At 41.8% G+C, this 13,002-nt stretch overlaps 1 protein-coding gene across 7 annotated transcripts in view; it reads left to right on the plus strand.

Moving 5' to 3' along the window:
• krit1 (KRIT1 ankyrin repeat containing) overlaps window positions 1-13,002 on the plus strand; it is a 62,244-nt gene that overhangs the window by 27,961 nt on the left and 21,281 nt on the right. For all 7 annotated transcript variants that reach the window (XM_048554286.2, XM_059638419.1, XM_048554259.2 and 4 more), the window contains 4 exons: window positions 590-833; window positions 2,262-2,377; window positions 8,500-8,643; window positions 12,705-12,861. In XM_048554286.2, coding sequence (XP_048410243.1) covers window positions 590-833; window positions 2,262-2,377; window positions 8,500-8,643; window positions 12,705-12,861 — 661 coding nt within the window. The remainder of the gene's footprint in view (window positions 1-589; window positions 834-2,261; window positions 2,378-8,499; window positions 8,644-12,704; window positions 12,862-13,002) is intronic.

Raw genomic sequence — 13,002 nt, forward strand, 5'->3', positions numbered from 1 at the left:
AGCTAACATGGACATGATGTGTCGAATAGCAGCCTCCTATGCTGTAACAATTCTTTAATGTTTGGTAGGAAGGGGAATTTACTAATCAGTGACCCCACCATCTAAAGATACTTATTTGAATGTATAAAGATAACATTGTGTGACTCGAATGGTCTTTTGCCAGTCAAATCCAATTGATCAGAGTTTTTCCTTTTGTTGATTGCCAGCTATTTATCAACCCTGTCCCAAAATAAACCTGTAATTCCAATTGTCTGTGTTCCTCCCAAATTGATTAGCTGATTCTAATTGAAGAAATGACTTCAGTGCGATGGTAACATTGGGAAAACTAACCAGTGTTTCCATTTACAACATTTTTGTTTTGCTGAAAACTTGAATTTTGAGGAAAGGCACAACTCGATGATTTTTGATACTCGTACCAATGTACATTTTCAAATAGTACGCACTTGAGTAAGATACCTAGGATGTCCAGCGTATGTGTACCACAAACAGGAGTGCAAGCTCTTGGGATGGGAGGAACAGTTGAAAAAAGTCTAATTGAAAATCATAAGCTTAAAAGATTTTTGAACATGTCTTTCTGGTTTCTTCACAGGTGGTTGGCAGAACAGCACACCATCTCCCATGCCATTCCAGGTCTCTTTAGACCATCGCCTCTTGACAGACTCAAATCTTGTGTAGCAAACCCTGCTTACATCAAAGAAATGGATCAGCATGAAAATACACTAAATGTGGGCTACACTGCTTTGGAAATAAAAAGTAAAATGTTGGCACTGGAAAAAGCTGACCTCTGTATCTACAATCCACTTTTTGGATCAGACTTGCAGTACACAAATAGGGTAGGATACACAACACTATCCGCTAAATGTACTGTTTTAGAAAAGCAATGATTGTGATGTTTGTCATTCTAATGTAAGCTTGATATTATGCTTATATTGACTTCAGAAGCAGGCTGCCAGACCACCATGAGCAGTCTTTTATCTATTTCTTGGTCAACACAAATACAGTGAAGAATAGTCGGCAGTTTCACTGGCTGTTAACTGCAATTTAAAAACTTGGAAATGCTTGTTTTTTGCCTGAAACATGTAATAATGATTAATAATAGCTGCAATGTTCTAAAAACATTGGATAGTAGACCTTAAAAATATTTTTTGTGTTGTGCGTAATGATGGCATCTGCAGGTAAATTCTGACCTCTCTTGTGAACACAATGCAGTGACAGTGTGCAATACACTGGAAAACTAAAGAGGCTGCCACGATTAGCAGATTCCTTGTAAACCACAAGCCTGATTTTTGTATTGCTTCCCCCCCTCCCCCCACCGTCTTCTCTGGCTGAGTTACTTTTTGCCATAGTTGTAGCTTATTTCTTTTGCAGTCTTTTATTTCTCTATAATCTAATCAAAGTAAACTTTTGCACTACTTTAATAGCCTCCTTTTAAGCAGGTTGCAAATTTGTCAAAAGACTCATTACCTTTCTTATATTTACAGCATCTGTTTTCACCCCTCTAACCTTTTAAAAATCTGTTTACTACTTTCCCATTTTTCAGTTCTGAAGGAAGGCCTTGTTTAAGATTTTGACTAATCTCTTGTCTATATAGATGGATGTTTTCCAGCCTTTAATGTTTGCTTGAATAAATGTTATGATCATTTTTAAATATAATTTCATCCAAATTTGGAATCGTTCCAATATGTTAATCTAAAGTAGATAGAATAATGAGCAGGAATACAAATATATCAGCCATGAACTTATTCATTGGAGGAGCAATCTCAGTGTTGTACAGTCTAATTCTGCTCCTATTTCATGCATTTGAATGCAGTGAGTATTATTCTGTTAAACAGATCAAGATTTGTAACAAATCCTTTGTCATTTAGCGGTGATAATGGGAACTGCAGATGCTGGAGAATCCAAGATAACGAAGTGTGAAGCTGGATGAACACAGCAGGCCAAGCAGCATCTCAGGAGCCTGAAATGTCAGCTTTTGTGCTCCTGAGATGCTGCTTGGCCTGCTGTGTTCATCCAGCTTCACACTTTGAAATGATTGCTAAATGACAAAGAAAACAGTGGTCAGGCTTGTAAATACCAAGAAACGGAAGAGAGTGCTTTAATTACTTTGACTTTTACTTTGCCGTGTGAAATAATAACTGTAAAAGTAACATTGCTAAAATTGCATTTGGTTATTTTTTGAAATAGCAAACTCTTTGCAGACATCCAGAGTAGGAGATGGCTAATATGTGAATTGCCTTTCTTTTTAATGATTTTGTTCATAGGTAGATAAAGTAGTTATAAATCCGTACTTTGGCTTGGGAGCACCTGATTATTCTAAGATACAGATTCCAAAACGTGAAAAATGGCAGCGTAGTATGAGTAGCATAATGGAGGACAAGTAAGTATATAAACAAATGAAATTACAAACTAACTTCTGACATAACTGCCAACATGTTGAGATCTGGCAATTTTAATTGTTTTCACTGAAAGTAGGAACCAATGTGATACATAAATGAGCATTGACTGCAAGAGTGCCGCACAACATAAAGAATCTGGTATCTGAAGCTAGTTGGTGTGTGCTTTGGTCAACTAAAATTTTGTGAAAATGTGAGATGTATGGATAAATGTTTGCTGTAGTGATGGCACAGTGATAATATCACTGGACTAGTAATCCAGAGCCCCAGGCTAATGTTTGTGGGACATGGGTTGAAATCCCAGATGGTAATATTTGAATTAATCAAAATTTGGAATTAAGGCCTAGTTGAGTGGTGACCAGGTAGCCATTGTCAATTGTTGCAAAAACTCATGTGGTTCACTGGTATCATTTGATAGAAGAAAATTTGCTGTTTTCATCTGGTCTGACCTACAAGTGACTTTAAACCCACAGCAATGTGATTGGTTTTTTTTAAACTACCCTCCGAAATATTCCAGCAAGCCACTCAGTTGCATCAAACTGTAACAAAATCTAATCAATGGAATGAAGCTAGATGGACCACCTGAATCAACTTCAGCACTGGAAACAAGGATAGCCAACACAAGCCTGTTGACCCTGCAAAGTCCTACTGACCAACAGAGAGACTTGTGCTAAAATTGAGAAGGATTTCACGTAGATAAGTAAAAGTCTGACATTGTCTGCAAATTAGGATTCTGTTACTACATCCCACATATCACCAACATCTTTTGGTATGAACTGTCTCACTGGCAGGTCTGACCCGCGAGAAATGCTGGCAGAGTGCAATACATTAAGCAGATTGTTAGCCTGGAGACTTCAACATTTCAGTCTGGATCCCGTGAAGTCTCATGGCATCCGGGCAAGAAAACCTTGTGCTGATTGCCACGTATCGTGCAGAAAGTAAGAGAGCATACCTAATGTTATGATCTTTTCTTAAACACATGGGATGTGGGCATCCCTGGTTGGGCCAACACTTCTCTGTCTGCAGTTGGCCTTGGGAAGGTGATGTTGAAATGTAGTCCATGTGCTACAAGAGAGGGAATTCCTGGATTTTGACTTAACAACACTGAAGGAACAGCATACTTCGCAAAATGGATGGTGAGTGGCTTAGAGGGAAACTTGAAGGTCAGTGTGTTCCCATTTAACCACTGCCCTGGTCCTTTTTGATGGAAGGGGTAGTAGGAACTGTAGATGCTGGAGAATCTGAGACAACAAGGTGTAGAGCTGGATGAACTCAGCAGGCCAAGCAGCATCAGAGGAGCAGGAAGGCTGACGTTTCGGGCCTAGGCCCTTCTTCAGAAATGGGGGAGGGGAAGGGGGTTCTGAAATAAATAGGGAGAGGGAGAGAGGTGGATCGAAGATGGATAGAGGAGAAGATAGGTGGAGAGGAGACAGACTAGGCAAAGATGCAGGGATGGAGCCAGTAAAGGTGAGTGTAGTTGGAGAGCTAGGGAGGAGATAGGTCAGTCCAGGGAGGACGAACAGGTCAAGGGGGAGGGATGAGGTTTTTCGGTAGGAAATGGCGGTGGGGCTTGATGTGGGGGGAGGGGCCTCCCTAACCTGTCCTTCCACCCACCTATCCCCTCGATCCGTCTTCTATCCGCCTCCCCCCTCCCTATTTATTTCAGCCCCCCCCCCCAAATTCTGAAGAAGGGTCAAGGCCCGAAACGTCAGCTCTCCTCCTATGATGCTGCTTGGCCTGCTGTGTTCATCCAGCTCTGTGCCTTGTTATCTCATGGGTTTGGAAGGGGCTGGCTTCAGGAACTTTGGTGAATTTCAGCAATGAATCTTGTAGATGGTTTAGAAAGCATTTGTGGTTGTGCCAGACAATTGGGCTACACTGTTCTGGACAGTGACAAGCTGTTTAGAGCTGTGCTTATCCAGTCAAGCGGGGAGTATGCCATCATGCTCCTGACTTGTGCCTTGCAGACCGTGGACAGACTTTGGGAGTTGAGAGGCAAGTTACTCATTGTAGAATTACTAGCCGCTGATCTGCTCTCTTACCCACTGTATGTGCATGGCTAGACCAGTTCAATTTCTGCTTTGTGATCATGGGTGATTATGGTGGTGGTAATGGCATTGAATGTCAAGGGGTGATGGTTAGATTGTCTCTTATTGTCTGGCATTTGCATGGCATGGATGTAACTTGCCAGTTTATAGGCTGAGCCTGCAATATTGTCCAGATCTTGTTGCAGTTGGATGTGGAATTGCCAGATAGTTAAGCAGTCTGTGAATTACTCTGAACATTTTCAGATCACATGGAACATGCCCACCTTTGCCCTTATGATAGGTGATCAGCTGTTAATGAAGCAGCTGAAAATGGTTTGGTCAAAAACGCTACCCTGAAGAACTTCTGAAGAGATGCCCTGGAGCTGAGATGATTGACCTTCAGCAGCCACAACTAGGATTGACTCCAACCAGCAGACAACTTTTTTCCCTGATTTCCACTAAGTCCAGTTTTGCTATGGCTACTTGATGCACAACTCTGGCAAATGTGATTTTCATGTTAAGAGTAGTCATTATTTTACCTCTGAAATTCAGCTGTTTTGTTCATGTTTGAACCAAGGCTGAATAAGTCCAGATTCCAGTGGAAAACCAACTTTTCTGATGAAGGGTCTAGGCCCGAAACATCAGCTTTTGTGCTCCTAAGATGCTGAATGGCCTGCTGTGTTCATCCAGCTCCACACTTTGTTATCTTTAATAATCACAAGTTTCAGTTTTGCAGTTTTTGGTTACTTTGCTGATTTGTTATTGAAGATATTCACATAAGTTTATTGCAAAAAAGGGAAAGCAAACTGCTGCACATGTATGAAAATTTGGAAAGATCTCAACATAAACAATGAAAGTAAAGATTGAACTTTTTTTTGTCAAAATTATGCTTTACAGATACTTAATTCCAGTGAACTAACATGCCTGTTTTTAAGGTTTATTACCCAACTGAGTCTTTCCATTTTTGATGGCCAGGTGATCTAGACTTGCACTTCTGACACAAACTTGATTCGTGGCTCTGGCCATCTGCCTTGTAACCATAAGAATCAACTTTGCAAACATACAGCCACTAACGTCCTAGGTCGCCGATTTAAGATATTCAACTTAATTCACATGATCTGTTGAAAGTAATGTCTTCAGTTCACTGTTCCAAATTACATTCTGACCTCTTTTATAAAAACAGTTACAGTTAAAGTCTTCACTCTAGTGTAATAAGGCTTTTTTAATGAAGTATAAACCTGATGAAGCTACAAAACTGGATACCGTGCATGCTAAGCAGTGCAAGCAGCATGCAGTAAACAGGTCTAAGCAATACCATAACCAGTGGATCAGATCTAAACCTCGCAGTTGTCACCTCCAGTCGGGAATGGTGATGGACAGTTAAACAACTAGTAGAAGGTGGAGGTTCCATGAATATTCCCACCAAGGGAGACCCCAGAACATCGGTCTAAAATGAGGCTGAAGCATTTGTATCCATTATCTGCCAGAAATCATTGAATCCTACAATGTGGATAGAGGCCGTTTGGCCCACTGAGTCCAAGCTGACCCTTAGTGTCCCACACAAACCATACCCCCAACCCTCAAAATCCTATCCCTGTAACCCTGCATTTACCATGGCTAATTTACCTAGCCTGCATATTTCCTGGACATTATGGGCAAATTAGCATGGCCAATCCACCTACCTTCACATCTTTTGAAGTGTGTGAGGAAACAGGAATACCCAGAGAAATCCACGCAAGCACAGGAAGAATGTGCAAACTGCACAGTCATCTGGATGGAATTGAACTCACGTGCTTGGTATGTGGTGTATGTGATCCATCTCCATCTCCATCTCCTCAGGTCCAAAGCATCACATACCCAATCTTCAACCAATTTGATTTCCTTCACAAATCAAAAAAAAGGCTGAAGTAGCTGAAGGCACTAGATGCTGATCATCTGATTGATGTTTGAGGGTGTTGCTGGTGATGGTATGAAGTGGCTGTTGCAACGATGTAACCTGCTGACTGGTTTTCAGTTTGGCTTCTGTCAGGGCAGCTAGGCCCTGGCTGCATTACAGCCTTGGTTCAGACATGGATAAAGAATCTGAACTCCATAGGTGAGGAGAGAGTGACGGTCCGTGATAGCAAAGCAGCATTTGATTGTGTGATGTCAGGGAGTGTCAGCAGAACTGGAATCGGAAGGAATTCTGGAAAATTCTGATGAAGAGTCTCAACCTGAAATGTCGACATTCCTGTTCCTCTGCTGTCTGACCTACGTGTTCTCCAGCTCCACACACTGACTGCAGCATCAGTGTTCTTGTTATCACCTAGGGAAAATTCTCCACTGGCTGGAGGCATACCTAGCATAAAGGAAGAAGCAACACCGATGGACGTGGGGGATAAAAATCACTGATAGCAATAACTGCAGATGCTGGAGTCAGATAATGGTGTAGAGCTGGACAAGCACAGCAGGCCAGGCAGCATCAGAGGAACAGGAAAGCTGAAGTATCAAGTCGGGACCCTTCTTCAAAAAACTTGGGGGATACTTTGTGTATGAAATGTGCAAGTGCACAGGTGCCGCTGGTAATCAGGAAGGTCCATGGAATGTTGACCCTTGCTTCAGGGAGGTTGGAATATAAAAGTAGGGAAGACTTACTGTAACTGTACAAGGTGCTGTTAAGACTATGTCTGGAGTACTAAGAGTACTTGTAGTCCCCTTAGTTATGGAAAGATATTATTTCATTAGAGTCAGTTCAGAGAAGGTTCGCTAGGGTGATCCCTGGTATGGAGAGATTGTCTCATGAGCAGAGGCTAGAGAGTTTGGGACTCATTGGAGCTTAGAAAAATAAGAGATGATCTCATTGAAATGTATAGGATTCTTAAGGGACTTGACAGGGTAAATGCTGAGAGAATGTTTCCCTTCATGGAAGAGTCTAAAGCCATAGAGCATGGTCTCAGAATAAAGAAGTACCAATTTAGACTGAGCTGAGGAATTTGTTCTGAGAGTCTTTGGAACTCTTTGTGACAGGTAGCTGTGGGGGCAGAGTTCCTATGTATTATTAAAAGCCGAGATAAATTCTTGATCAGTTGGGGAATCAAGGGTTACAGGGACGGGTTAGGTTCAGCCATGACCTTGTTGAATGGTGGGTCAGGCTCAAGGGAATGAATGGTCTACCTCTATTCCTATTTCTTATGGTCTAAGATGGTTGTGGTTGGAAGTCGCATCACTCCTAATGTCCTATGCCAAATTCTGCAACAACTGACTTACCACCTATCTCCACTCATGTCTGCCATCTACAAGACATCAGTTAGGAGTATGACAGTATACATCCCACTTGTCTGGATGAGTGCAGCTCCAACAGTAATCAAAGCCTTGATGCCATCCAGGACACAGCAGCTGCTTGACTATCACCCTATCCACCAATTTCAATAATTGTTCTCTTCACTACTAATGCACACTGTGTACCATCTACAAGGTGTAGTACAATAGATTGCTGCAGCTCCTTCAACAGCATCTTCCAAACTTGTGACCGCTGCCATCTCTGAAGGATGAGGTCAGCAGATGTTTGAGAGCATTACCACCTGTGAGTTCCCTTCCAATTGACATACCATCCTGACTTGAACTAGATTCCTATCCCTTCACTGTTGCTGACTAAGTACTGTACCGTTGGAAATGACATCATTCAGATATAGATCTAAAGCCCTATGTAGCCCATCTGTTAGATGGATGTATAAGATTCCATGGCACAATTTGAAAAGAAGTAGGCAACTTCTGATGCAATAGGTAGCATTCATCCTAATACCACTGAAACAAATTAACTGTTCAGTTATTTCATTGCCAATTTTGGGACCTGACTACCCATTTATTGAATGTTGAATTTGCCTACATTACAACTGATGACTAATACTTTGAAGTATTTTGGGAATCCTAAGGACCATGTATAGAAATATATGCCAGTTATTTTTAAAAGCTGAGAATTGACAATTTATGAAGAAACATTTGCTGATGTATTAATTATCAGAAGAGAATCAGATGTATGCTTTTCTTGTGACTGTTCAATTTGAAAAGTTTTTTTTAAATGAATTTCATTTCTCTTTAAGGGAACGACAATGGGTGGATGATTTTCCTCTTCATCGCAGTGCCTGTGAAGGTGTTACGGAGTTGCTGAGCAAACTTCTAGATAGTGGCTTTTCAGTTAATCAGTTGGACAGTGATCATTGGGCACCTATTCATTATGCTTGTTGGTATGTAATTTGGCTTCGACCAAACTTTTCATTATTTTCCATAATTAAAACTTATTAAAAGAATCCATGAAAATAAAGTTGTTCATGTTAAGTAAAGCCAAGAATGAAGTCTGCCACAGATTTTTATTTTTCTGACTTAGGCAGTGCCTGGTTCTTCCATAGCAGTGTTATAGTTCAAGGGATTTGTCGTCATTTTTCACCAGTATTCCTTGGTTATGTCACAATTTCTGTTCTTGCACTTTGGTCGTCTTGTATGCTGCGTTGGATCTTGCTGGTATCACAAACATTTGGTGAGATTTTCCATTCCCAGAGGTAGTGAGACCAAAAGTGAATGTGATGACATAATTGGAAATCTGATTATTGCCGTTGCAATTTTGGAAACTAAGTTCGCCACACCTCACCTTCTCCACCCCACACCCTCCCCCGCCCCCTGAGATGCTGAAATGACTTTCTCGCAGAAAATCTATCTGCATACATTTGCACCTCATTAGTTAACTCCCTTGAATTAAATCCATTTTCCGACTAGCTTCTGCTCAATCAAGAATAATACTTGATTCTTTGGAAATTCGACTACAACATGGTTTTCTCACTGGGCAACTGCTCCACATCCTTCATATCCACGCCCTTGTTAACCGTCTGGCTGCTGTGACGTTTTATCCTGGCATCCAGCAATTGTTGGGGCTTCCTATTTGGGAATTCCTCTTTTCTATCAAGAATTTAACATGACTGATGTACACAGCAATCTGGTGCAATAAAGTTTAAGGTGATTCAAAGCCTCTCAGGGTGCCTTTTGTCTTTTGCAAATCGCTATATTCTGTACACTTTTGAAGGGCCCACCCTGTTGTTATTGTTTTGTACCTGACATGAAAGTACAGTATGGCCTGAATTGGCTTTTTGTGATCTTGCTGGCCTCCATAAGTCGATGGAGCCAGGCATAGTTTCTTGAAATCCAGTTTTGCCAATAGCAATAATGCACAGTTGTTAAGACTGTAAGCCATGATGATGCAACTGGCATATCCCCTGTTGAGATGAAGGGTGCTATGAGAGGTCTCCAGTAAAGACTGTATAGTCAGTTTTTAACCAGTCAGTGCATCTCTTTTCCCCTTGCTGTTGCGAGTCTGTCAGCTTGGTCATTGAGATTTTTGGAAAATGGTACTCGTTTAGGGTGCAGTTGCAGCCCTTTTATCATGATACAGCATCTTCATCAAAAGGATTCCACTGCCATCATTTTGAAATCTTCCATGAGGTCACTGCAGCTAGCTAATGCAATTCAGTGCTGGGTTTCTCGATAGCAGCCATGGCTCTTGGACCCTGGCCCATTCACAGGCGTCGGCTTCTTTGGCAGGCAGTTGGCCTACACGGAATTTTGCTGGGCCACGGAGGATACTCTCCCCACACTTGGCCGAAGTTATATCTAAGAAATCCTCAGCCTGCTGATTAGAGATATGGCACTGCCCGTGCTTCAGCCACGGCCAGAGACCTGAAGATGCGATTCCAGTGCCTGGATTGTTCAGGTATACTTCAGACAGGCTGCCCATATCATTGTTGTCTGCTGCATCCTCCACAGTCTCGGCCACCAATGGTGGGAGGGGGATGTGTTTACTGAGGAGATGATGCAGGAAATGAAGAGGAAGTTGGGAGTGAAAATTTTGCCATGGGTCAAAATAACCATTTGAGAGAGGAAGAGAGGGAAAATATCAGCTGAACCACGGAGACCAGAGACCACCTTCTAGTCACCAGCTTCCAGGAGGCCAAGCTGTCCAGAGACACTGTTATGTTTTCATTTGTGCATTTTGCTGTTCCCTTCTGTACGTTCCTCAAAGATTTTCATTTGATTTATGATAACACTTACTTCCTCTCACGTGTGGCTGGGATCCTTTTTCTGTAAAAGCACGTGTGGACACAAATCTTGTCCCAGATTAAGAGATAACAAGGTGTAGAGCTGGATGAACATAGCAGGCCAAGCAGCAGCATAGGAGCAGGAAAGCTGATGTTTTGGGCCTAGAACCTTCTTCTGAAATACTAGATGAAGAGGTCAAGGGAGGGGATGAGGCCTTGGGGTGGTGTCCAGGAGGAGGTGATGTGGGAAAAGGGGTCAGTAGAGGGAGGGTTAGGCTCACGGCTAAAGAATTGAGCGTGGAGGCAGCGGATAAACTGCTCAATGTCCAAGCGTGACCGGTACTTGTTGATGTGTGGATAAAGGGGAACAGAGGTGAGCCCTGTACTGAGGACTGACCATTCGTCCTCAGTAAGGGGGAGGTCTGGTGGGATGGTGAAGTCTGCAGGTCTAGCTGTCTTGCCGTGGATTAAGATGGCTTTAAAGCACTGTGATGTTGAGCACTACTGCATTCAGCTCCAGGATGCTTGTGTTAAAATGGTCCTTGCATGCAAGTCCCATCAAGGAGTACACTCCATTTTGAATACCACCTTGTTGCTTATGTAGGGGAGGCAATGGCATAGTGGCATTATCGCTGGATTGTTGATCCAGAGCCCCAGGTGATGTTCTGGAGACCTGGGTTTGAATCCTGTGGTGATGGAATTTGAATTCAATAAATATCTGGAATTAATAATCTAATGATGGCCATGGATCCATTGTCGTTTGTCAGGAAAAACCCATCTGGTTCACTAATGCCATTTAGGGAAGGAAACTGCCATCCTTACCTGGTCTGGCGTATGTGTGACTCCAGACCCACAGCAATGTGGGTGACTCTGAATTGCCTGCTGGGCAGTTGGGAATGGGTAATAATTGCTGCCCAGCCAGAGATTCTGTCATCCTGTGAATGAATAAACAAGAAAAATGTGCTTTAGTCAGTTTCCCTGGAAAGCTTCAGAGTGCAAAGTGCTTTCACTGTACCCTCGTAATCTCCAAGCATCTTCGCTGGTGACTCTTCCACTACTATGCACTCTGAAGTTTGGATTTCTTAGCGAAAATACTTTTAGCAGCACTTGTATTAGAAACTGAAATGAGATGTGGCCTTTGTTGATCTCCCCCTTAAATTGTCTTGTGTTGCTTGGACAAACTCGGACAGGTGGCAGACCTTTTCCCATTGATCCTGTAGATACATGATAGGTTTGCCATCTTTTCCATGATGAGTGTGTGCAGGTTCCACCAGTTGAACATCCAAGAGCACTTGCAAAAGGGTGTCACTGAAATTGAGGCTTCTGTGTCCTAGGAGACATTTAGTTGATGTTAGAAACAGACGCCATAGAATCTAGGGATGCTCCTGGCATGCAGTGTTGAAATGGCATCTAGCTGGTCTACCAGGATTGAGAACCTACTTGCTCACCACGTGATTGGCCCCATCATTCGTGTACGTGTCACTTGAATAGGTAATGAGGTAAAAAGTGTGCAGTCATCACCCGTGATAGCACACGGAGTGTGATGCCGATCAAGACGCACTGTCGTAGTTTAAGCCAAAAATGGAAAATCTGTCATTACTTTTCGTATTCTGAAAATACATACAGCTTTCTAATTTTTGTCTTGATCATAACATCTGCTCCAATATTTAGTGAAGGAGATGGCAACAAGTATTGTGGTTATTTTGGGTAACCACTGTGTGTTAAATTTTTATTTCCTATTTTTGTGGTTCCTAGGATTCAGAATCACGTGATTTGGCCGAATGAACCTGTGAACAAGCGACTGGATTTGAATTGATTTGTTCAGCTGTCTAATAATTAACACTAATTTTCTTGGAGAAATCGTACTTGTACTGATTTAATTTTACTTATCACTTGAAAATGGCATTTCATGTCCTTTGGTTTGTGCTGCTTCCAATTGCTTGTAATTATTCCATTACATCAGAAGAATCAGACATTTGATCCATTTATTCAATGTTGTGTTCATCTTCAATATGCTCACATGCTGGCAGTTGCCCTTAACCCATTCCATAGTCAATCTTATCTCGTATTAGAAGTAATGCATATTTAAATCAAGAAAATATTTTTCGCATGTATAAAGATTTTGATATAATCTGTCTAAAATTTTATTCAAGCCTGGAAAGGTAAAGTAATAAACTTAACTTCAATTTCATTTTTCTTCCTGCCTGCTATTTCCTTTTTAGGTATGGAAAGGTTGAAGCTACTCGTATCCTAATAGAAAAGGGAAAGTGTAATCCCAACCTTTTAAATGGACAGCTTAGTTCACCACTTCATTTTGCAGCTGGTGGGGGACGTGCAGAAATTGTGCAGCTTTTACTACAGCATCCTGAGATTGATCGGGTATGGTTCAGATAATTTCTTAGCACGTTCTGTTCAAATCTTCATATAAGCTAGAGCTTTGTTACATTGACCCTTGATTGTGTCTGTATTTTTTTTGGAGCAGATTTAGTGTGCTATTATTAGAAGTTATCAGTTTACGAA

The sequence above is a fragment of the Stegostoma tigrinum genome, chromosome 2 (assembly GCF_030684315.1).
Source record: "Stegostoma tigrinum isolate sSteTig4 chromosome 2, sSteTig4.hap1, whole genome shotgun sequence".
Lineage (NCBI taxonomy): Eukaryota > Metazoa > Chordata > Chondrichthyes > Orectolobiformes > Stegostomatidae > Stegostoma > Stegostoma tigrinum.